The sequence below is a fragment of the Poecilia latipinna genome, unplaced genomic scaffold (assembly GCF_001443285.1).
Source record: "Poecilia latipinna isolate Pla-1442-1.1 unplaced genomic scaffold, P_latipinna-1.0 Scaffold902, whole genome shotgun sequence".
NCBI lineage: Eukaryota > Metazoa > Chordata > Actinopteri > Cyprinodontiformes > Poeciliidae > Poecilia > Poecilia latipinna.
In genome coordinates, this window is record NW_015113518.1 from 274,804 (window position 1) to 299,996 (window position 25,193).

General features: G+C 38.4%; 2 protein-coding genes across 12 annotated transcripts in view; both read right to left on the reverse strand.

Annotated features, from left to right (window-relative positions):
• mapk8ip3 (mitogen-activated protein kinase 8 interacting protein 3) overlaps window positions 1-16,220 on the reverse strand; it is a 31,582-nt gene extending 15,362 nt beyond the window's left edge. For 2 of the 10 annotated variants that reach the window (XM_015048754.1, XM_015048751.1), the window contains exons 1-13: window positions 15,226-16,220; window positions 10,144-10,264; window positions 9,852-9,922; window positions 8,876-8,967; window positions 8,111-8,134; window positions 6,000-6,147; window positions 4,691-4,922; window positions 4,493-4,595; window positions 3,507-3,625; window positions 2,895-2,906; window positions 2,491-2,508; window positions 1,609-1,666; window positions 605-757 (exon numbers count right to left, since the gene is read on the reverse strand). In XM_015048754.1, the coding sequence (XP_014904240.1) occupies window positions 605-757; window positions 1,609-1,666; window positions 2,491-2,508; window positions 2,895-2,906; window positions 3,507-3,625; window positions 4,493-4,595; window positions 4,691-4,922; window positions 6,000-6,147; window positions 8,111-8,134; window positions 8,876-8,967; window positions 9,852-9,922; window positions 10,144-10,264; window positions 15,226-15,525 (1,451 nt within the window). In that variant the 5' untranslated portion in view covers window positions 15,526-16,220. The remainder of the gene's footprint in view (window positions 1-604; window positions 758-1,608; window positions 1,667-2,490; window positions 2,509-2,894; window positions 2,907-3,506; window positions 3,626-4,492; window positions 4,596-4,690; window positions 4,923-5,999; window positions 6,148-8,110; window positions 8,135-8,875; window positions 8,968-9,851; window positions 9,923-10,143; window positions 10,265-15,225) is intronic. The other 8 variants (XM_015048758.1, XM_015048756.1, XM_015048753.1 and 5 more) reach the window with 5 other exon arrangements.
• A 2,987-nt stretch (window positions 16,221-19,207) lies between these two features.
• On the reverse strand, window positions 19,208-24,499 carry jpt2 (Jupiter microtubule associated homolog 2). 2 transcript variants are annotated; one of them, XM_015048775.1, is made up of 5 exons: window positions 24,329-24,499; window positions 22,192-22,343; window positions 21,504-21,619; window positions 20,245-20,281; window positions 19,208-19,670 (listed from the first exon to the last, which is right to left on the reverse strand). In XM_015048775.1, the coding sequence occupies exons 1-5, from the start codon at window positions 24,382-24,384 to the stop codon at window positions 19,435-19,437; spliced, it is 597 nt and encodes a 198-aa protein (XP_014904261.1). In that variant the 5' UTR covers window positions 24,385-24,499; the 3' UTR covers window positions 19,208-19,434. The 2 variants fall into 2 exon arrangements, with proteins under 2 accessions (XP_014904261.1, XP_014904259.1); XM_015048773.1 differs by having other exon boundaries at window positions 21,468-21,619; window positions 24,329-24,497.
• Window positions 24,500-25,193: the final 694 nt, after the last annotated feature.

Sequence of the window (25,193 nt, forward strand, 5' to 3'; positions counted from 1 at the left end):
GTGTGTGTGTTTTATTTGCTTTTAAAAATATCAGTACTTTTAATCTTCTCCCAGGTTGTGAGCACCTTTTTTTTGAAATCTGCCTGTATATAAGCTTAATTTGACCTAAACATTTAAATCCATCTTCATCTAAAGAAACTTCCTAGATAATCATCCTAGTTCACAAAAATCAGACGTATGAAACTAGTGCTAGGAATGTGATTATTCTGGAAAATGCAAGGACATGTGATTTAAATGTGCAGCGGTGCTTTGACATTTCAATTAGTGTTGAATTTCTGCGTCTAATTAAACATGAACTTGGAAACCGAAACAGGTTTTTTTTTTGTGGGTTTGGTTTGAGAAAAACAAACAGAAACTATGAGCTTCACATTTGAATATTTTCCTCTTCCCTGTTATATTTGCACCCAGCAAGAGAAACAGGTATTTAACACTATCATGTTGCTACTGCTGAGGCAAACCTGCTACTTTGCCCTCCCTAGGTTTTGGGTTTCAGGTCAACAGGTTCTTGTTGTGTACCAACTGTGGAGCTCTCCCGTCCTGAACTTTATCGCCTCTGAAATCTTTCAAAACAAACCTAAAACAAAAACAGAGAAGTTTCTCTCACCTCTTGATTTCTTCCTCCAGCTCCTTGATTCTGGCGTCCACCTTGTTCTTGGACTGCCGCACCGCCTCCAGCTCCTCCTTCAGCACCTCCTGCTCACTCGACAGCTCGTCCACTTTGGCGATAAGGTCGTTTTTTACAATATTCAGAGCGTTTCTGTCAAACAGCGGAGAGACAAGAAGAGCATTAAAACAAGCTGGCATATTCTAATGTAATAGTACCTTCCACGCGTAATGTCTCAATCAGGTCAGGGTACCATATCACTGAAAATCCTTAACATTTATTTGAATAATCCAATTCCAAAATGAAAAAATAAATATCAACAGTAAATACAGAAAGTGTTTATTTCTAATCTGCTTGTGTTTAATTTTATACCATACTTTCTCCTTCCACTCAACTTTCCATGTATATCCTATATTGCCTATGAATTGACAGCTTCTTTAACAATGTCCTGTTATGACTTAGTAGTCTTAGATTTTATTGGTGCTATAAAATATTAACATTTTATGAGAACTGAATTTGGGTTACAAGTTATATTTATCAAACGAACAGAATTAAATCCGCTGAATTTAATTCAGGAAGTAGATCACCCTAATAAATAATAAATATATATAATACACAAATTTCATTGTTTGAGTTGAGTTACTGATAACTTCTGAATTATTTTATGATTAAAATAACTTTTTGTAATCTTACGTTTGGCAAATAGTAATTTACTTGTAGTCATTAAAATGATCAAAATGTATCTTTCCCACTTTTTTGTCGTGTTCTCATGTCTTTCCCATTTTGAAAACTAGTGAAAACTAGTCTATTTGTGCCTCAGGGGAACAGGAAGTCAGGGATTAAGAATCAAAAGCTTTAGACCCTGACAAACCTCTAAAAAAATGAAGTAGATATCACATAAAAACATTTCAGACACATTTTTAGGTCATGCCTACACTTGCACAATGCCACAGATACATCCAATCAGAAGACTGATATGAATTAATTAGCAGGATCGTCCTTACTTGGTCTCTAGAAGCTGTTTGTTCTCCGTCAGAAGATTTTCCACCTCCTTTCCCATCCCTGAAACAGACACATTTATTTCTCTGTCACTCATCACAGAAAATAAACAAAAACTGAGACAATAACTTATTCTTAACTAAAACCCCTTAATTTAGTTTCAAACATTTTATTATTCTTTTAAAATGTAATGATGATAATTAGAAGTACAGTATATTTGTAGGATAAGATACAATCTTATGAAACATTCATAAATATTTCAGTCTACACACCAAAATATTGGCACTGCTGTCTTGTTATTATTTGACCTAAGCAGCTTCAACAACAATGTAAAAAGATTGTTTGTTTTCTTAACCACACAACTTAGTAATGTCATGCTCTAGCTAACAGCCACACATTAATTTCTTCTATCATTTAGAAAAAAAAGAAAAAAACAGCAGAAGAAGTGAAAGCAGCGAGCACAATGTGAGAAAAAGCCAAGCTACAAGCTTTTGAAGCAAAAAATCTCTACAGAAACAGAACATCATGAATGAGGGCATGTTGGAAACAAACAAAAAGCAAAACAAAGAGGTTTCTGTGTTTTAAAGAGCTAGTTTTAATGGGAAAAAAAAATAATAAAAATGACCTATTTATATGTCCTTGCCCCTGAGAATAAAACTTTAACGTTGAGATGGTATTTAGAGAGTCTTTAGCAGGCAGATGCTGCTGTGATCATTTAGTTGGCAGATATGAAAAACTGTAGAGGTGTAATATGCAAAGGAGGCAAAAAATAATAATACACAAAAAGAAACACAATGCAGATTTTAAAAACGGAAAAACGGGATGACATGTAAATAAGTCAGGAAGGATTTAACTAGAAAATGTGAGCGTGAGCGTCGACACCTTACCGAAGAAATCGTCACGGACTGCAGGCAAAAGAAGAAGAAACGGCAGGAGGAAGAGAAACGAGTAGACAAGAAAGAAAAGGAGAGAAGTTGAAGAGAAGCATTTACTGATTTAAAGTTTGGAAGGAGTCTGTTAAAAAAATTTAATCTTGTCAAATCTTGACAATAAAGAATAAAAAGGGTCTAAATATTAGAATTTAAAAATAAGTCACAATGTTAGGTCTGCTGATTTTGAAAATGATTGAAAAAAAATATGTAAAAGAAGCAGATTTGGATTTTTCCAGCAGCTTGAACAGGCAGTTCATTAAATAATTGATATTTAAAACAAAATTATGGACACAGGAGTAATGCCTCCTCTTTGAAAGATTAGTTTGGCATTTGAAGAGTACAGTGGAAAAGATACACACCTGAAAACTCGCCTATGGGAGTCACCAGCAGATGCACATGAAAGGAAGGAACAAAAAAGAAATGGGTGAAAGGTTAGCACGGGTCAAATTTCTCCCTGCTGCGGAAAATTCAAACACTTTGAATAAGTCGCAAACGAAAAATCCCAGAAACAGAAACTGAAAGAAATATTCATTTAAACTGTACAAATATCGAAGCTGAGAGAAACAATGATAAGATAAATAATGACTGTGAAGAAATCGAGAATAAACCAAAACGCCTTATAATTTAATAAACCTTCCACTGCTTCATAATAAAAAAAAAAAGGGTGGAAAACAAGCAAGTTGGTACAACAAAGAAATAATAAAAATGAATGGACTAGCAGTGGCTGTGATCCAGTGTGTGAGATTGCACTTTTTTGTGGGTGGCGCTGCAGTGAAGCATTTCTGCAGCTTTCCATGCAAAGAAAACCACATTCCCAGCCTCGCAAGAAGAATATTTCTCTGCTAAATCCAAGACAGCTGCTGCAACATGGCCATGCATCTCAGCAACACCACAGTAATGTCTCGTTCTGGCCTGTTATGAAACATAAAACCAGAGATAAAGCGATAGAAACATGAAATTGTTGGCCGTACCGAGCAGCTCGGCACCGGCGTCGACGTCTCCGATGATGTCCGACTTTGCGTCTTTGATCTCGTGGTACAGTGAGTCCGTGTTGATGCCGAATGCCTCGTTAACAATCCCTTGAGAAGGACTGGGGGCAAAAGCAATCAGTAGAAAACTTATAATTTTCCTTGGCCGTGTATACACAAGAAAATCCCTCTTATCAGTAACAACCCGACTGTTTTTGTTCTGAATCTTGCATCAATGATTCAAGCATTTCTTCTTCAAGAGGAAAAACCTGGGCTAAGGTTTGTTTATTATTAAAAGACAAAAACCGTCCTGATGTAAACACCCACACGTACGCAGTGACGTGCAAAAGTTTTCCTGTCTGTAGAATGTTATAAGATGTATTATAAGATGTAAAATCCCAAATGAAATCAATAAAAATCCTTTAACGTGTTTTGTGTGATAAACCAACACAATGAGGTGCACAATTATGACCTGAAAAATGTGCTGTGTGTTTGTACCCAACTTTGTGGAATAATGCTTTGAAAGTCCACACTTTGCAACAGTTACAGTTTTTTTTTTGTTGTTTTTGGGATATGTCTGTTACCAACTTTTCTACATACTAACAATTTGTCTAATTCTGTTTTGTAAAATAACTCAAACTCAGTCAGCTTGGAAAGAAGAACTCTCTGTATGTTCTGTTTCAGTTCATCCATGCATGGTTTCTGAAATTAATTTACGCCTGGACTCTAGACTTTGACTGGGCCACTCTAACACAAGAGTACGTTTTGGTTCAGGCTGTTTGCTTGGATTGAACAGTGATTCGTATTTATGCTGTTTCATAACCTAACCCTGCTCTCAACTTTTCCACTGTTTTATATGTCTGGTGTGTTGATTATGCTTTATTAGAGTAAAAGATGCTTAATTCAAACACACTTTTCAGATTTTTACTTGCAAAAAAAAAAAAAAAACTTAAATAAATGGATTCTTAATAGCTGCTTTGGATTTTTACCTGTTTCCACCTCCATACACCCTGGAGTCCATTCCCATCTCCAGCTCTGGGGTGGAGTCGATTATTTCCTGAAATTCGGACCATTCGTCGCTGCTTCCCATACCTGGAGACGAGTCGCACACACCAGCCGTTACGGCGTCTCTGCTGAACTGCAAGCGACAGGAGATGAGACGGAAGCAGAAGAAGACATCCTCTCACCGATGCTGACGTTCCTGGTTTCCTGGGAAACCTGCACCTCCATGTTGCGACTGAGACGCTTGGCACCTTTCCTGCGGTTCCCGGCACGCATCATGTCGAAGTCGTAGTGCGGGGGGAAGCCCTCGTTGATGGGGGTGACGGTGGCGGAGGGGACGGAGGAGGTGGGCGTGTTGGACTTGCTTCCTGTGCTGCTGGGTGTGGCTGCGACCGAGTCGGACTCCGATTCGTCCTCCTGGATGAGCGGCAGCAGAGACGGTGAACTTGTTACGTGAGGATCATTGCAAATATTTTTGGTTTTCAACTAAGAGCTAAGAACACAAACCCCAATCTGATTTTTACATTAATTTATTTTAATGAGATGAAAGTCCTCAAGCTAGTCCAGTATCTTAAAATAAAACTTTCTTAGATTTAGTTCTCATCTTAAATCTTTATAAAAGCTCACAAATACGTAAAGATGACGCCTGAACGAAAATCACCAAATGATTAATTAATATTGGTTTAATTTTGCATTTAGCAATTTATGACCTGCAAACAAATACGGCTATCAAATTGAAATTGGTGCTTCCAGAAAAAAGAAATCAACTAACAAGCTGTGAATAATCCAAGAGCATATTAAAGCAATGACTCATTAGAGTTATAATCGGCTGCTTTTCTCATTTTCTGTAGTGTCTATCTGTGCTGTAATACTAAAATGACTGTGAACAGGAACAATAATATTGGGAATTTGTTGTCTTACAGCTAAGAAATGTTTTTGTTGGCAACTCTCCTTACGAATAAATGCAATGTTCTTTGCTATATCTCGGATAAGAGTTAAATTGCTGGATGCCAATTAAAACACAGCATTGACCGAAGTCCACTTAGAACATTAAGGACTATCTTTAAGGGTTTTTATTTTACCTTAGTCGTTTCTTTTCCGGTTAAACAAACATAACATTCCCACATTTTTAAATTAAAAGCGTAAAAAAAAACGACTACATGTGTACGGAAAGTGTAGCACGACGACACACGGTAAAACAATCACACAGCTACAAAGAAACGGCATGAAAACGACCCAAATAAAACGTGACCCCTGCATGCTTGAGTCAATGTTCATAAACATACAAATTAGATTTTTAAAGTAGCAGATTTTATGGCTGATGAGGCTGAAAACTTTTGTTTCTCTTTGAGCGACACAAGCAGGCGTGGGAGGAGCGTTGAGAGAGAAGCAGTGATGCCGGCCCCTCCGTCCTCCACTTCCCCGACTGTCGACAGGGAGCTGTGGACGAGGACAGGGCCGTGTGTCCCCCCCCACCCTCCCCATCTGTCCCACCTGAGAGGCGGAGCTGAAGGTGGAGCGGCCGAGCTTGCTGACCTGCCAGATGTCTTTCCCGGGCATCATCCTAGCCCCCCCGTGACCCCCACGTACCATGCCCTCGCCACCAGGGTACAGGCTCAGCGACGGCGGGCGCTCCGCTTTGCTGCGGGTGGAAGGGGAAGAGAGAGAGAGAGAGTCATGTGAGACTGTGCTGGTTGCCATGGCGCCTTGCAAAAGCAGTCCGTCTGCTTCAAAGCTCGCCGTGTTGCAACCACAAACTTCCAGGTGCGTCGTTAAGGTTTCATGAGACAACGCATAACTATGAAGTGCAATCTGAAAAGTGTGGCTTGCATTTCTAGCTGCCATATGTCAAACTCGTTTTCATTTTCGTTTTGGGCCGCAACAAAATCAAGAATGCCTTTAATTAAAGGGCCGCTTGTGCCAGGGTGCATTGGTAACAAGCTGCTAATGAAATAGAGAGCTGGCTTTCTCTAGACTCAATTTGTACTTCTTGAGACAAAATAACACTGAACATCTTTTCACACTGATTTATTTCTATAGAAATAAAAGCTGTTTTGATCTGACTGCTACCTTGAAGTTGTATTTCTGTGGCAGCCTGAGGTCCAGAGGGAAACAAACATTGCTACGGCAGGCCGTAAGTTTGACACATTCAATCTAAAATAAAAAATTTTCAAGACTTGACTCAGATTCTCACTTCAAAAAACTAATTGTAAATGACTGTCAAACTTTTTCAGCTCTATTATTTTAACAAAATTTCGCATCAGTTGTGTTTTAACTCACAGTTATTTGGTGCTTTTATGTTTCACTTGCATAAGTTTGTGGTTGTAATGAGGCAAAAAAAAAATTCAAGGTGTAAGATTAATTTTGCGAAGCACTAGATCTAATTATCATATTCAGTCATTTCCTCCCTTGCAGAACTGGTTGTCATTTGGCATGCATTCAGATGGGAAAAAAAAAAAAACTCGATAATCTGCTAATGCAAACAATAAACAGCCTCTCACAGTCATCACTGTTCAAATCCGGCTCATTTAAAGGAGCAATTCAACATTCTGAGGAAGGCAGTTGTTTTCCTTTTCAAGGCTTTGAGAAGGTCCAAACTAATCTAAACCATCTCTAGTGTTATGAATGTATCTCCCCTGAGTCTAGCTCAGTCAGTAATTCAGCTTAAACAGTTGTCCACCTCAATAAGGACAAATGTAACCTACTCAATTAACTCAACAGCCAACTTTGTTGGTCAAACTCTAATTGTGTCATTTAAGATAAACCACGAGCGACAGCAGACAAAGACGGCAGGCAAGAAGACAAAAACAGGACAAAAACATGAGGGATAAAGAGGAGAAGGTAGATTAGGAAATCTGGAAAAGACTCTGAATATGATGCTTAATGCATTCCTTATTTTTAAAATTTGGTTTTAGAGCACAAAGTCAGTACATTCATGAAGTCGTTCTTACAGGCATTAATAACGCAGCAAATGCATAAGGGAAGTTTTATTTATTTTTTTGTTTTTACAAGCGGCATGCAAAGGTCTGAGCACTCTATGTCAATATTGTATGAGTGTTACAAACAAAACTAGTTTGTTACTATTCTCACGCTCACGTTCTGAGCATCAGAATAAAACGTATTTTACGAAAAGGAGCATTAATACAGAGGAATAATACAGAGGGAAAAAAAATCATGATTTTGGTTGTTGATTGCAGCAAACAGCTCAAAGCCCCATGAAGGATTCAAATCTAAAACAGGATCAAAAGATTTAAAAAGAAATCACGATTTATATTAAAAAAAAAAGGAGAGACATAAGATGAAGGTTTATGTCGCGGCTTAAAGAATGTCCTTTTGAAAAACCTCCATCAAATGCATATCCATTAATAAAAATACCAAAATTATAAAACTTTTTAATCGAGACGTGTAATCTAACTGAATCATTTTCATTTTGCAGAGACAGACATTTTGACTTCGGGTGCTCAAACTTCCACATGACGCCGTTTAATCTCAGCAGAAAAAGGGAGGATCTTGGTTTTGACTCCAAGCAGGTCAGTTCATAGGATGCAGCTGAGGGGAAGAGCGGGGGGGAGGAGAGGGCAGCTATGGCACCAGGTTGGATTTACCTTTTCCTCCATGTGTGGCGTTGACTGTGCAAACAGCAGCACAGAGAGCAAAAGCCAGCAGGACAGACAAGACAGACAGATTAGTGAAAGACAGGAGACGGTGCCGTGATGACGCACAGAAACACACAAGTAAATCCTCAGATCACGGTTCTGTTGAATTTTTAGTTTCCTCTCTTTACCAGTGGGGGGGGTTTCACTGCAGCAGCTTTTCCTCCAGTTCCTACATAATGCACTCTGTAAACCTCAGTGAGGTTCACAGTGCAACGCCGGCCTCCACCGAGTGCTTTAGAAGATTCTCAGCATCATGATTTATTACATCAGACGCTGCTGCTGAGGAAAGTTAGGACGCAGCATCCTCTTTAAGAAGATCATCACACAGGAAAAGAGACTAATATGCAGCGTTTTAACGGAAGCTGCTCCAGATGTCCTGCTCCTGGTTTTCCCCTCAGGCCCTGAGGCGGCGTTGCGCTCAGCGCTGCAAGCTGATAAATGAGTACCAAACATTTCTATCTTCCAATGATTTCCCCACAAACGCTGCTATCCATTTTTGGCTCACTGCCTCTCATCTGTATCAGTTGTTCTCCACAGCACACGATGACGACGCACAGAAAAAAACACACGAACAAACAAACAAACAAACAAAAATCCTGATATGTCCACGTAAAACACTTCCAACAAAGACAACGCGTGAGAGTCACATGTCGAATCAACACATCAAGTGAACGACAGAGAGACGAGCCGAAGCGCGAGACGACGTCCACTCACGTTCGTCCACAGCCGGGGCCTTCTGATTGGCTGTTGCTCCCTGCTTGCTGCAGTTTGGACCGCTCTATGTGCTCCACGTACGTCTGGATCATCTGGGGAGCGACACACTTAACTTTCAGAACAGAAACTTAAACTTTAGGTACGTTATGAAAAGAGGCCAATGGAAAGGAATCTGCTTTATTACATAATCTACGGTGACAATTAGGGTCGGCATTTGCCGTTTGTACGTTGAAATGTAAAAATAAAACATGTAAATACAATTGTCTATATTATAATGGAAGTTATTTTTATGCAATGGGAAACTAAAAATAGAAGCAAATACAGAAAAAAAAATAATTTCATTTACACGAAATTTAAATGATTATGTATGCCTTTATTAAATATTATGTGACCTGGATATTTGCGTTGCAGTTTAGCTGACGATCATTTAAACATGCACACTAAAAAGGTTTTCAAGGCTTTTGGAACAGAGACTGGCCCACAGCATGACAGCTCCTACACCATACAGTGTGCAGAACTTGCTTTTTTATTTTTTATTTTTTACCCACATTCATAATTATGTCAATCTCCATAAAGTGTTTGTTACGGAAAAGCTCAATCCTCGTCTCATTTGATCAAACTCGACGTTTACGTGAGTTTTGGATGAAAACAGGTCACTGTCAAGCCTCCTGAGCAGAGGCTAAAAGAAATGGTGCTGTATCTAAAAACCAGAAAACAGTGAGTTATAAATCAGTATTTAACACTGTGATAGATACTCTGATCAACCTAAAAATTAAAGAAAAAAAAAATGAAGTTGCATTTGTTTTATGTAAATTGTTAAGGCTGCAAGTAAGTGGCACATTTACTGAATATTTGTTGAACAAATTTAGTGTGACTGGGGACATAAAACCTGCTGGTCTGTAAAAAGTTTGTTCTTGAAATGCCGAGCGAAAGGACCAACGTTCCTGTTTTTGAAAAGATAAATGACGTCGTTTACCTCGGTGTGGCGCTGGTGAAGAGCGTTGTACTCCTTCTTCATCTCTGCTTCACGCTCCTCAAGACGAGTGACTGCGAGAAAAAGAAGAAAAGGCGAATTTCTGGTTTCGACGAAGTGAAAACGGCTGCTTCTTTACTACTATGTAGCGCTCAATAAAAATCTAAGGCCGAACATGATTGAATAAGGATGAATCAGATTAGCAGGAGGAGCTATTTCCAGGCTCCATCTTGAGAACTCCCATCTGGTTTCAGCAAGCCTGGTTTGTTTCCTAAATTGCAGAACGTCCACTCACTCTGGTCGGAGTAGTTCTTCGTCTTCAGCTCCAGCTGCTTCCCCTGAAGCTCCAAGAGCTCCACCTGCATCTGCAGCTCCTTCTTGTCTGCTTCCAGGCTGTCCTCAAATTCAATGAATTTCTACAAAAAAAAAAAAAGTAAAGAAATACAATGAAACAAAAAAAACATTAACTCAATGTTAGATTTGCTTTATTTTGGTAAATTTACATTACAAAAAAAAAAAAGGAAACAAAATAAAATGACATTTTGCAAACAAATAATTTACCATAAAGGAATAAGTTTATGCTTGTCTACCCTATTAATAGACTCATAAGTCTGCATTTATCTATCATCCTTACATCTACATACATAAATAAACATACAAATCAAGAAAAAGTGAAGGGTTTTATAGTATTATAGGGATCAGACACAGCGGACTGTTGGCTGATCTGATTAACACTGAGGTCAGTTTTAAGGTATTCCTGTGTGTTTTTATTTTTTCAACATCTTTTGATTCGTCTCACCTGGAGACATTACACAGTTTGTTTCAGCGCGTAGCGAGCCGCACAGCTCCACACCTCCACGTCTGTGTTTTTGTTTTTCATGAAGCTGTTTACAATGCCGCCTTTTTCCCCCCCAATGCTGTAAGTACACAGAGGCTTAATGCTGTAATCCTCTGACTGCAGGGAGACCAGAATTATTTTTGCAGCAGAGATGCAGGACTTCACATGAAATAGCTCAGACAAAGATTTTGGTCTAATTCTGACGCCTTAAAGTCACCTGATATCTGTCAGGAGATAATGTATTGATTTTATCTATACATCTTAAGGTAAATACTTCCTCAAATGCTGTGCCTTGCAAAAAGGATTCATAACCAATAAACCTTTCCACATTTTATCACATTAAGAACATGGATTTCTTTTTTTCTTTATAAACAAAAACATGAAAACTGTGGCGAGTGTTGGTTTTCTGCCCCCTTCACTATCACATCCTGAAACAGCATCCTGCACTTATAAGCAGTTCTAGTCTGTAAATAAAGTCCATCTGTGTGTAACTTAATGTTACTGCAAATCCAGCTGTTTCGTTTGTCAGAAAACATCTGTCAACAAACGCCGTTATGACGACCAAGGCAGATAAACAACGATGAATTTAAAGGAGTTTAAAGCGGAACCAGGTTAGAAAACATTGCCCCAAACTTTGACATCTCACAGAGAAAGGTTCGATACATCCGCCAGAAATAGAAACAGCATCGCTGGCCAGGCAGAGAGAGATTCATCGGCGAAGCAGCAAGAGGTAGATAGTAACACCGGAGGAACTGCAGAGATCTACAGCTCAGGTGGAAGAGTGTGACTCCAACAGGTCTGTTTTTCTTACATGCAGAGGACAGTGAGATTCAGACCTGTACTTCCAGTATAAAGTGTCGTCAGAGGTACACCTCACTTTTTCAGTAGTAAAAGAATAAAAAAAATTCAAAACCATGTATCACTTCCTTTCTGCTTCACAATTACAAGCTAATCTGTGTTTGTCTATCAATTTATCAATACATTATCATTCTTTGTGGTTTTACATGTAAAAAAAAAGGGTTCAATAGGTCATGGATAACTTTACAAGGAAATGTATCACAAAATTAAAACAAAATATACTGATTCTCCCTAAAAACGTTTTTTTAATTATTATTTGTAAAGCTTGGACCTAAAATTGTTTATTTTCCTATAAGATAAAGGCTGAAAACAATTTTTTATTTTGTGTGTTGTACCCAAAACTGCCTACATTTTGGATATCTGTCTTAATTTTCCGCTTCAAAAAACATCATCCCATCACCTTAGACTGGAAAAAGGTTGCAGTTCTATGAATAAGAATAAAATAATCACTTTGAGTAGGATAAAAAAAATAAAATCAAATATTATTTCGTCAAACTCTTTGGTTCTGTGTAGATTTTGTCCAGGATGAATAATTCATCCGGTATCCTTATGGAAGGATACCGGATGGAACTAATTTACTTCCCTGACAAACCGCAGCTAAGTGCATTTCGGTCACATTTTCAGCTATTTATAACGTGTGAAATCCGTGAAGAGAGTGAAGTGACAACAGCAGGGATGATGCTGAGAAATCTGCATAATCGCTGTGAAATCCTGTAGACTTGTTGTCGGGTCATACCTGTTCAACCTGAGGAACGCTTTTAATTCAAACAAGATCAAAAAACAAAAACTGAAACAGAAAGTATAAAGCGTGTGATGCTCAGTGGTGAAAGCTGACCGGTCCATTAGAGGAAAAAAAAAAAAATGGCAGCTTATTTTCAAAACAGGTAAGGGGAGTCTCGATTTATAGACAAGTCGAGATTCTGTCTTTGTTTTCCATCATCCGAGGCCCCACAAACCTCGTAATCTGAGTCGCTTTTTGCTCCGGCCTCGCAACATTTACTCAAGAGAGAGTTTTAATGTGTTTTGAGATTCCCTCCATGTTTTGTCTCTTATTAGCTTTCTGTCTCTTGACCCGAGTCCAAGTGCGGCTCCGTGAGCTCCAGCCTGTTTCTTTCTCTCTGCTTTTATCCCGTTGTCTGCTCAAATCGGGTTACAGTGCCAGCGCTCTGTGCAGCTATTGATTTCCTTGACTGCAACCGTGTCGACGTCGTCCCATCCCCCACCGAGCGCCGCTCACGGTCAGACTAAACGACCGGTTTATCCGTCGCATTGTGTTCTTTGGTCAAAACCGTGAAGGAAAAAATAAATGCTTTATTTGGTCACTCATAAACTGTGGGTTTATCTTACTCAAAGCTCTCCAATATTTGTTGCTGACTTTGGATGCCACTGACCCACTGAACCCTTTGCCAATGACTAACTTATGGTACTATGTTTTTTTTTTTTATCTCACCGACTCTGTGAACAGGCAGAACCCATTCAAGGTTGCATGAGGATTTAATGTGGGAAACCCTCACCACTCGACCACCAGCTTGACCCCTTAGTTTCTCTAAGGAAAGGGTCAAACCTATGAGGAGAAGTTGCAAACTAAAAAAGTAAACAGCAACATTTACCATTTCATTCATTTCATAATTTCTGTTGGGTCATTTGCAATAAGAAAATAGGGGAGGGGAAAAACACACAGTTCAGTAATGAATCACAAACTCAAAGAACCTGAGGAGATGCACAGGCTGAAGCAGAGCTTAATTTAACCTTTTATTCATTGTCTTACCTAAGCCGCTCCATTGTTCCAAGTGTTTACAGAAAAAAATTAAAGATAAAAGACATGTAACAAGTACTAGCTTTGATTTGCAGTTACTTATGAACATTTCCAATGTATGTCGCACTTTTCTTACACTAGTAAATAACTTAATTGCTTACTTGACTTACATTCTTTGGATCCGGCATTTTTACGTGTAAACAAACGGCGTTTTGAAGAGAAAATATGGATAGTACGTTTTCTGAGCTTTTAAATTACTGGGAGTTCTGGAGCCTCGGTTGCTTACGCCTCAGGTTGTCTTTGTTAAATTATATCGTTTGTATGTCGTTTGTGTAACTGATGTGTAAAGGTGAAGGATGAACTCCAACTCGGCTGTGTATTTCCTGGGTTTTTATTACGTTTCCCAGAATCTCTTTGTGAGTTACCATATTTACAAAAAACCTTTTCTGAGTTGTAGGGACCTTTTTAAAATTCCACGTTTTTCCCGCTTGCAGTTGCATTTTCACAATGAAGTGAAGAGCCCTGACATTTCTAAGTAAATACAGTATGTTGTATTATGCAGCAGGAAGTGGTTTAATTCAACAAATTTGTACTGAAAACACTCTAAACTTGTTAAATGAACCCTCTTAGAAAAGCCGGTGAAACGCATTAGAAGTAAAGTTGATGCTTGTATGGATGCCAGTGAAACGCTGAATTACAGTTAAGGCACTTTATGATGTCATGGTATTAAAAAATGGCTAGAGGTGGAGTATGTGCTTTAATTTAATAGCTTACATGTTGCACTACTGTACTCTTTCTGTTTTTCTCTGTTTTGTTAGAGTGATGCTGTTCTCCAGTCACTGCTGCAAGAACCCACAGACTGACTCTTTACTTTTGCGTTTGCATATTGAGAGCTGTTATTTTTTTTAATATACTTCAGAGGCCTGGTGACAGCACTCTGTAAGTGAAGCATGTTACTAATATATTGCTTTTCTGATGGGGGAAAACCCAGAGAATAACAGCAGCCTTCTTGTCAGCCTTTTGGTGGCAGTAATTAATAAGAGGGGTTTGGGATTCTGCCCAGGGCGGCTTCGTCTTTTGGGTGGCATCAAGCAAACCAAAGTATCATAGAACTGTTCCATGAACAGTTTTTTTTTTTTTTTTTTTTTTTATTGCCTGTGCCGATCGATTATCACTTGATGCTGTTTCTGTGTTTTTGAAGTTTGTTCTGCTTTCTACAATCTCTACTACATAAATTTTGCATATCGTCAACTATTTAAAATAAAAGAACATTAATATCTAGTTTTTAGTGCTCCTGAAAAGTTACAAAGTGTTTTTTGTTAGTTTAGTCTTTCACCTTCATTGTAGGACTGAGTGTGTGTTTGATTGTGTGTGTTGGTAGGAGGAGGAATTCATCCATTCATGCAAAAACAACCACTGCTTACAGCTGGTACAACTATTAATGTTTCTTAAATTTTGTTTTTTAGATGGTAAATAATGGACTTTAAATCCAGAAGAATTTGAAATTGTTTTAGACAATCAGACACCATCAGAAAAACATAAAACAATAATAATAAAAAAGGGTTAATTCTTGACTAAGAATGTATTTTATTTTTTGTTTGTTTGTTTGCAAAGTGCTGGTGGAGGTCCCCTGCTTACCCTGGGGGGTAGGGGGGAAGCAGAACCAGCCAACTTCGTTTAAGCCATGGACCGGCTCTGTCACTGTACAGTAATAACTACATTCTGCCGTATAGGCTGTTTCTTGTAATACGTCTGCTATTACATATGTAAGACTGTAAAAATCTCTACACACATAAAGTATATTTATGAATAATGAATAATAATAGACTGATGCCAACAGTCTTAAAATAACCAATCCTTTCCAGAAGGGCCGTGACTGATGAGGTGAGGATGAGGATGAGGATGAAGGAGTGTGTGTCACCCACCTCCTCCGCCTGCTTACGCAGCGCTTTCTCCCGCTCGTACTGGGTGATGAGCTGCTCGTTGTCCTCCTTCAGCAGCTCCAGCTCCACTTCGTGCTCCTGGTTCTCGGTGAGCACCGCGTCCAGGTTCTCCAGGACGTTGACCACCAGCGGCATCAGCTCCTTCACCACCTCCTCGTCGTAGCTGTGGATGAGCCGCTCGAACTCCCGGTAGATGCTGTTGGCCAGGCCCGACACCCGCTCCGACATCACGGTGCCGGAGCCGTAGTCGTCCTGGTACACCACCTCGTCTATCTCCATCATCTTGGCAGCTGCACTATGTTTATCCAAACAAGACTATATAAGCCACAAAAAAAAAAATTAAATAAAATAATTAAAAAAAATAAATGTTCAGGCCTGTAAGGCTGGACTGTCACAGTGTTATGATCCAGTCAGCACTTAGGGGTGGGAAATGGAGGGTATTTAATCACAGGAAGCGCTTATTCCATGTTCTGCAGATGCGCCGGTTACGCGTGCTGCTGTGTGCGGATAACCTTGAGCTGTAAACGGTCCATATTGGTTAAAATACGCTGATATGCACAGAGCGTTTATCAACTGTAGTCTTAGCAGGCTCTGCCCCCCAGCCGCGGCCCAGCCTTTGGCCCCCTCCCACGGAGTGATCCAGCCCGGGGTTCGGCCCTCTCCCAGCCCATGCCGAGGAAACGAAAAGCCTCCGACGATGATGTTGCACCTGCTTCTCAGCAGCCGCAGCCATGGACCCCTGCCATTACACTGGCGGGGGAGATAAATAAATAATAAATAGGTGAATAAATAATCCGCGTCTCCCGATCCGCCACTATAGCCGCGTTTCGCCCATGTTTTTCTCCTCTTCCGGCGGGCCGCCGGTGAAGCTGCGTCGGGCGTTGATGGTGATGTCTCCCTTTGGGAGAGGCTCTCCCTGCCGTTCAGATGGAGGAGCCAGCTGACCGAGTCAGCCCCACGTCACGCCGTCTGCAATCAGTCAAGTCGTGCACACGGACAAGAAAACAGCTGTATGATTTCAAAATAAAAGCTGCGTCAACGTGTCTGTGTGGACCTCTGCTGGACGACTTAGAAACGTTTCTTCTAAAGACATTATTGCGTTTAAGTTCTTAATTATATTCCAGGTACGTTCCTATTTGCTCATTAAGTATTGAATTAAGAAGTGGGGCATATTTATTTTTTTCAAAATTATTTATACTTTTTGACCTTTTCCTGTGATGCAACGCCAAACCTGTGTTTTCTCAGGAATTCATAGATCGACACACACAAAAACATATAATTTTGAAGTGAATGTGTGTTGCTCAATTTGAATGGAACATTTTTAGCTTTCTTGTTTCGACAACTTCAGCTGTACAAATCACAGTTTGAAGGATGAGTTCACTGAGTATTTAAAAATTGTGTGTATAATTTAATTGGGACATAAAATATATTTATCACCTGCTACTCCTTTTTTTTAAAAAAAAGGTTGCATTTAATTATTATTTTATATTAAATTCCTCCAGTTTGAGGATTGACATGATTTCTTTGTCCTATTTATACAGTTCTGTTTTTTTTTTGTTTTGTTTTTTTCTCTATTTCCATGCTGACTGTAACAGGTCTAATTACATTAAATTGACTAATTTTCTTGAAAAAAAATCAGTATCATGATTTATTTTGATGCATATGCACTGAATATATAGTCAAGAAAATACTTTTTACTGTACTAATGCATGCACATAACTATAGTTTTCCTCTGTCAAATTAAGTCATTTTAACAAATTAAATACACACATTTTTGTATGTGTGTATTTAACTATTTCTTACTTCTACTTAAGTAAAAACACATTACAGTAATGCTACTCTTATTTGATAAAAAATTTACAGTAAGTTTTATTTCCTGAAGAAAACAAAGCTATGCAATTCATTTCAGACAAATAACAGGAAATTATTCTTTTATTAGCCTTTGTTGCTATGAACTTAGTAATAAGTATTGTAATTGTAGTTTCCCACTTAATAAAATTAGAAAAATATGTATCTAAAAGACGCCCCAAACATAGAAAAAGGTTGAAGTACTAAAACTTTTGTATCAGATTTACAAATCTATTAAAATGGGCCACTTAATTATCTATATGCATTCATACACAGGTAGTCTACAGAAATAACAGTGAATAGATATTTTTTTTAACCTTTGCTTATCCCTATTAGTTTTATGTTGGAAGTATTAAACCGGAAGTTCAGATGTTTCTGACGGAGGATTACTTGACTTGTATCCGCATCAATAACTGATGCCAGAATCTTGGTCATAACGACCACACTCTTCAAAAATGTTCAATAAATCACTTTGTATAGCCGACAATAGGCACTACTTATATTTAGCCACCATTTTAACATTACTCACCCAATTTATAAAATTGATAGACAAGTCTTCTTTTGTAGATTTTCTATGTAGACAATGGAATTAAGTGCCTGTCAGGGTTTATTTAAACACAGAAAACAGGAATATCTCATTTAATGTGTCGCTGTTAAGGTCTTATGACCGACAGTGACTCAGCAGCCTTGTTCCTCTTCAGCTTCATTTTTGAAGCTGACAGAATGAAGCCCAGAGGAGGAAATACGCGATTTCACAACCATACGAAGACGCAAGTCGAGTTTCGCTTGCAATCATTACTTTGTGTTGGCCTGTCAAAATAAAACCCAAAACTAAACGATGAGGTTTGTGGTTGTTGAATGTGGGAAAGGGACATAAATACTTTCGCTAGCCACAAGATTTTTGTTTGTTCTGAGAAAAACATGTCTCGATAGTAACTTCTAAATGTTGGTAGAACAAACTTGCCTCACAAGTGATGCAAGTCTAGGGTTTACGCCAGCTTTTGCTTAAGCGTCTTCACCTCATTGTCCAAGTCTATAAAAATGTGTCCCAACTAGTTGTCTTGTTCTGCTGTAATCAAATGTAAACATATGAATTCATCAAATGTATGTCACACCCAAGTGCAATTGACATGTAGATGATTTTAATTCCTCTTCAGTGAAATCAAGGTCGTCAGAGACGCTTCCCTGTTCTTGGAAGGCAAACAAAACAAAGCTCAAATGCAAAACAAAAGTTTTATTTCAATACACAGGACTCCTTTCTTCTGCTGCACTCATTTGCTGCCAGGCACATCAAACAGAGAGGGGACAGGCTGGCATCGGAATAACTCGTCTGTGCTTAATGATGTGGATGAAAAAGGCGATCAGAGGAGCCCACCTGCACTCAGGTGAGCTGCGAGCTTGTTTAGAGTTCACACGTCTTCAGCCGTTTTAATTTAAAACATAAACAGAGGCTGCCCCCCCCCCCCCCAAGCAAAAGGAAAGGCATGTTCTCAGATAATGCAAGCAACGAGGACAGAGCAGAGAATTAACCCGCACAGTACATTCACATACAATCAAAACGGAATTTACCTTGAAACATTTAAAAGTCAATCTTAGGATTCATATTTGCTTGATTGTTTTTTTTTGGCACCCGTACAGACTGTATTTTAATGTCATTTTTGTCTACATGTTAGGCAATAGTAAATAAAATTAAAAGAAAAAGATGACAAATGCTAAGCTAATAAGGTGTCTAATTACACATTTAAATGCTAAAAACCGTAAGGATCTGACAGGTCAAAAATATTGAAAGGATGCTAAATTTCTTGAAACATTTTGCACAAAACTTTGGTGTGAAAAAAAAAATCTATTTCTCTTTCCTGACTAAAAGGCAACATATTAGGTTTATCAATCAGTATTAGCTCCACAATATAAATCCAGGTCCATTGAGGTTAAAAATAACAATTCTATTTAATTTTGAAAATTTGATTTCATCCAATCTACAAACAAGAATAACCTCACAACTGAGCTTGAACATTGTTACAGTCATGGTGATTGGGAAATATCTAGCTAGCTGATTGACTTGTGTGTGATTGTATTATTGCAGGATTCAGTGAGGAGGAAGAGGAAGGGTGAAGAGTCAAAAAGACGGGACTGAGACAAAGAGTGAAAAGTGCAAAAAAAAGTTGAACGACAACTAGAAATGAGAAATCTGATGTGGACAACAGCACCAACAAAGAGATCTACAGGCAGCTTGTGTACTGTACAGATGAATTAACCGCTGGAGGTGCAGAACAGGAATGAGAGAGAATCAACAGGGAAGCAGACGATGAACAGACTGGGAGAAGTGGTGGGTGTGTATGATCATCAGTAGAAAACCACGCTGGACTTTCCTCCGGGGGGATTGAGGACCCTGTTGTGAGAGCGAGGCTTGGGCCCCAGGTGAGGCTCGTGGTTCTTCAGCATCGTCTCGTCAGGAGCCGCTGCGGCAGGTTTGGGATCCGGACTGGCCGAGACGGCTGGAGGCTCTTCCTTAGCTGGAGCAGGCGCCGGGGGGGCGACCTCCTCTTTCACTGCTGGCTGGCTCACTTTGGCTTCAGGTGCTTAAAGGAGAAAAAAAACAAAGTTTCTCAAATGGTGGTTAGCGACGAGGCGTCGCAATAAATGAAAACTGCTTCATGTCCAACACAGAAGAAACTAAGGTGCGATCACAAACGTCTCCTGCAGTTCTTATTTGAGGCATTTCCTTTACTTACTAGGGCGGAAAAAAAAAATCTTTGTTTCTAAGACTTTAGCACTAGTGTGTTTACAGTCTGCCTCAGAAACAGAGGGGGAGTTTCTACAATAAGTAGCAGATTAGTGGAATAAATAGTTTTGCTAGATTTAGATTCCTGAAAAAAAGAAAGTCTTTTCCATGTGACCTAATGCTGTACCATCTTTATTCTTAATAAATGCAACACAGAGCCAATAACGGTATACATAGGGTAACAAAAATGTAAAAACTTGGGCTAATATTACTATAAAGCATTCACTGAATTACAAGTACTGAGTGGATTGAGAACAAATGACCCATTTATGCAAGTACCAAGCACAGACGTGTAGCCAATTTATTTCCATATGCATCTCTTTTAGCAAAAATATTGCCAGCATTTCAAAAAACCGACAACATTAACTCACCTGGTGATTCAGGCTCAGGTCCCACACTTAGATTATCCTGCAATAAAATCAGATACATTTATTTTATAACAAAAGGGAAAAATATTAATTCCGTTTCATTTTGATGGGGGGAAAAAAAACCCTATGTTCTTTGTGTTCTATAAAAGCAGGTATCATGCAACACAACAGAATTGTGTTGCATGACAAAGCAATAATAAAATGCAGTTTGTAGTATCAAGAAGCAAATTAATTATGACAGAAAACTCCAGAAATAAATAAAATTTTCTTCAAATGTAACAAAGTTTGAGGGTACAACTGATTTTTTTATTTTGTATTTTTTATCATTTGCATCTTTCTTTTCTGTTGAAATACGTTTATTTTTCATTAATCTGATTCCAGTGACACTGTAGCCTAAGTAGTGATTGAATAAGTGAATATAAGAGACTTTCTGTGTATTGGCGCCACTACAACAATCACTTCCATTCCATGCAGTGTGAAAACTTTAAATGAAACTAAAAGCTGAATTTTTTTTAAGTAAGTAAATCATAGGACAGGAGCAAAGCGGTGAAGAAGGGAAGAGATGGTACAACGGGTTCAATCTGAGTTTCTCTTCTTGGATCCCCAAGCAAAATGAGAACAGTTTTACACCAAATCTTGTGACTGGCCACAAACCATCAATGGTTCAGGAGCCCAAGTAACTCTACAACACAAACCTAAGACAGTTGAATTACTAATCCTTTTTTATATGCGAAACTGATTTTTCCAAATTCATTTTAAATTATTATTAATCAGCCATGTGTTTCAAGTGCTGAAACATTTTCTTTTGGATCAAAAAAATGAAAGGTTCAACATTCATTAAATAGCTCCTCACAACAATTTCTTTTTTTAATTATTATTCGGCTCTCATAAACCCACAAGCTATTTTGTAATAACGTGGATAGTAAATTTAATTTTATTTTGTGCTTAGTCTCATTCTGAGATCAATTATTAGAGACAAATCTGACTTTTTAGGGATTGCATCTGAGTAATCCTTTAAAAAAAAAAACTGAGACAACATAAGTTCTGGGGCTGCAGGAGAGTTAAATGAAGAGTCATCGAGAAGAATCTGAATCTCGTCAGAGTAAAAGTTATCAGTAGTTAACGATAGCCAAATAGGAGGAATCAAAGCACAAAAAGGTGCTGTGTTTATAATAGAAACTGAGGTTTTTTAATCAAAGAGACCAAAAGGTGGGCTTCTGGTCTACCTTTGGCTTGTTTGGGTGGCTTCGGCTGGGGCTTACAACAGGTGTGCTTTCTGCAGACCCAAATATGTTGCTGGAGGCTCCACCTGGAGGTACTGGTCTCTGTGGCTGAGATGGTGCTTCGGGTTCCCCGAATATCCCGCTGCTCTTCCCACCTGCACAAAGTATCAGCAAGCTGTGGTCACACTTTGCAACAGTAATAAAGTCTGGATGACGCTGAGCTCTACGGTTAGATACCAACAGTGTTTGACAGAAGATGGTTTTATAAGGCTGCACATTTCTGTGAATCTGAGTTTGATATTTTTCCCCCCAGCTTGTTAATTTACCTTTACTTTAAAGTCTCTTATTTTTGTTTTTATATTCAATCCTAATATGAATCTGCATGCTTCATAGTGTCTGCCATCAAGCTGCTGGAAAACCTGAAATTATCCACTGACAGACATTAAAGGATGTTTCCATTTGTTTTTCTTCAGGTTACCACAACGTTAAACTGTAATCTGGGTGTAGAAACAAATTCGTGTCACATTGTGAGCACGGTCTAATGACAGGAAAACAAAATATAGACAAGTTTTCGACAGTTAGACTCAGCTCAGATCTTATTTCATTTTATCAGACACTTGACAGAACCCAGAGGAGAGTTATGAGCAGACACACAGGAGCTATATTTATACTGGCTTTATCACATCAGACTCACAACTTTCACACTTTAGACTTGGACAAAGCTGACCTGGAGGGTTGGAGCGTCTTGATACGTTTTGGGGCTCCTCTGGTGCAGCAAAAACTTTAGAGGCCATCTTATTGGACCGTCTCAATGGAGTGCTATCCTCTTCATAGCCACCAAAAAGGTTACTGGAGCCGCCACCGGGAGGCTGCAGCACCCTGCATGGAAAAAAACGAAACAATAACTCTTACATTACAGACTCTTATCTCATTCAGACATACAAATATTCCTTTACTAAGAAACCAGGACAGATAACCTTTTTATTCTTTGGTTAAAAGTTCATATCTCTAAACTAACAGACTGCTTCGGTATTCAGAAGACTCCAAGGTTAGAATTGAAGACTTCAGAGTTTAGAAATTTAAAAACGCTTCATTCGTCACTAAACATACTGGGTGAGGAAATATTCTGACTTCTAGTATCTAGCACGTCAACAGGAAATACACATAGGGAATCCAGTTTACAGTCAGCAATGCCAATCATCTAAACTGCAACAACCATGCTGATGCTGAAAACAGTTTAAATGTCAATCCTGTGCGTTTTCTTCTCTTTCTTAACAATTTAATCGTGTTTAACAGCTGAACAGTTAAAGCTCTCTCACACACAGGACGACATCGCGTCTGTTCTGAATCCCAATATCTTGACAAAAAAAAGAGGCTCCTGAACAGTTACAATAAATTAATAAATTATTTCAACACAACTACAAATTCAAGGCTTTTTTTTTTTTTGTCAAATGGAAAATTAAAACCGTTAAATATTCTTAATTAAAATTGAAGAAGAATAAGAGTAATTTGCATGTTCTGTAAGTGCTTTTAGTTTAATTTTATTTGTATAAACACCACTGTTCCATAACCTGGAGTGTATTACTGTATTAGTAGATGACCAGTGAGATGGTAAAAATCAATGTTTTTTTGTTTGTTTTTTTTTAAATACTATAAATACTTAATTACCAAAGCAATTAACATTTCATTTTCCCCATTAGGTAAAAACCTATTTTGAAGGCTCTCCTTCAAAATGAACTGATCAGCTAAAATTCATATTTATGTGATGGAGCTTTAAAAAAAAAAAGATTTCAGATCAGAAATGGGACATAGAATCTCATAGTTGAATCTTTGAAAAGTGGTTCTACTGCTCAGCCATACCTCCAGTTTTTCCATTTCTTGTGCCAGAATTGGCAGTGAAAACAAGAACGACTGGTGCAAAGCAAGCACAGGCTCCATGTCATGCTCGAACTGCTGTTTTAAACCTTTTTTTTGTTGTCAAAATAAAGAATGTGTGCTCAAGTTGTTAAAACAAAAAAAACAATTTACTTTAGAAATTATTTTTTGTCTTTTAGGAAATGGAGAATGGGATCTGAAAACACAAATGCTTTCACATGCTTATACAGCTCTGAGAAAAAGAAAGACTAAAAGCAAACTATATTTTCAAGAAGACACTGGGACTCTGGTTGAGCTTAAAAAGTAGTGAGTAGTTATTTTCAGGATGGATCTGGTTAAACAGCCACAAAATAATGTATTTTTTTAAAAATAAGTATAGACATAAACAGTATGTAATCTCCCTGTATAATGTGGCAGCAAAACATACTGCAAGCGCAGCCAAATTACATGCCATTTGATTATATGTGCTGGGGGATAAAGCTGTATGCATGAAAACATTTTTTTTTAGTTTGACAATATCTCTTTAAAACAGGACACAGCTACCTTGCAGTCAACTGTTTCATGAAGTTGACCGCATAGCTGATGTTTTCGAATGATAGTAAAAGAAGAAGAAGAAAAAAAAAACACTCCTGAGTAACAAGAGCAATGTGACCACGCCGCTGTTATTGGTGAATACAAAGACGAGCAGTCTGAAGAGCATTTCCCACTTCCGCAGAGACAGACAACGCCTGGGAGGCTAGCTTGAAGGCTATCTTGACTCTTGTGTTTAACTTAAAAAATAATACTTGTACTTATCAAGCTGGGTAAATGGTCATATTACATTATGTGAAATTACCCTGGTAAAAAAATATATTTAGAGCTTCATGTTTGAAGAAATTAGCAAGTGACGTTGCAAGAAAGCGAAAAACGTTACCCGACAACGTTTATCAACAGTCAAAATAAGCCTCCATCTTTCGGCTAAACTAGCCGTTAGTGGGCATTATAGTCACCTGGAACTTGGTTTTTCACCACTATCCAATCCTTGAAACATGTTCGTCGAAGTCATAGTGGTTTTGTTTGAACTACGTCAAGTTTAAGAAGGAAACTTCTTCAGTTCGCCACCTAGACGACCAATAACTTCGCCCCGTCTGCACTGCAGCCAACAAAAGTCCCGAAGAATTTAACTCCACCCAGCTGTGACGCAGAGAGTTATTATTGGTCAGCGGTCAACTGAGCAGCAATACGGTTCGCTTGGTTTTGTCACCCTGAGAAGAAAATGCAGGCGACTGGCGGAGTCTAATTTCCTAAGACACAATTGCTTATTGTATTTTTATAAGTTTTACATATTCGAAAAGTTGATGCTTCAGTAGCTTCTTGACCCTGCAGAAACGACACTTATACGTGTCCACTGTTATTGAGAGTGGCAAGTTTGCTTCGGAAACCAATGTTTTTGAGGAAATAACATTACAAAGCTCTTTACCATATGCACTACAACCTATGCTAAATTGCTTATATATATTTTTTTTATGTTTACGTAAAGGTGTCTGCCATATTGTGAGTGGCAAGACCCCTTGGAAAAGCTATTTTTTTCAAGGCACTTATACTTAAACTGTCTCAGATGTGTAAACAGAAAAAATGAAACTTACAGTAATTTGAGTTCAACATAATCATAAAACACTTTTTAAGATTAAATTTCTTTAGTGTTTTGTGGCATTGTCTTTTAAACTATGTGACTTGGGTCAAATGTTTTGGCATTTTTCCACAAGCTTCTCCCATGCTGGAATTTGGGGCCATTTCTCAGCAGAACCTTGCTTATCTTTTTAGTTCTGCTCACAATTTATTTGCTCAGACTTAGATCAGCTTTGTGTTGATTAA

Excerpts from the sequence above, each read along its gene's own strand:
- jpt2 (XM_015048773.1), bottom strand. The coding sequence starts at position 24,384 with ATGACTTCGACGAACATGTTTCAAGGATTGGATAGTGGTGAAAAACCA. Across the intron at positions 20,282-21,467 it reads GCCACCCAAACAAGCCAAAG|GATAATCTAAGTGTGGGACC; the intron begins GTAGACCAGAAG and ends ATTTTATTGCAG. Across the intron at positions 19,671-20,244 it reads ACCTGAGCCTGAATCACCAG|CACCTGAAGCCAAAGTGAGC; the intron begins GTGAGTTAATGT and ends TTCTCCTTTAAG.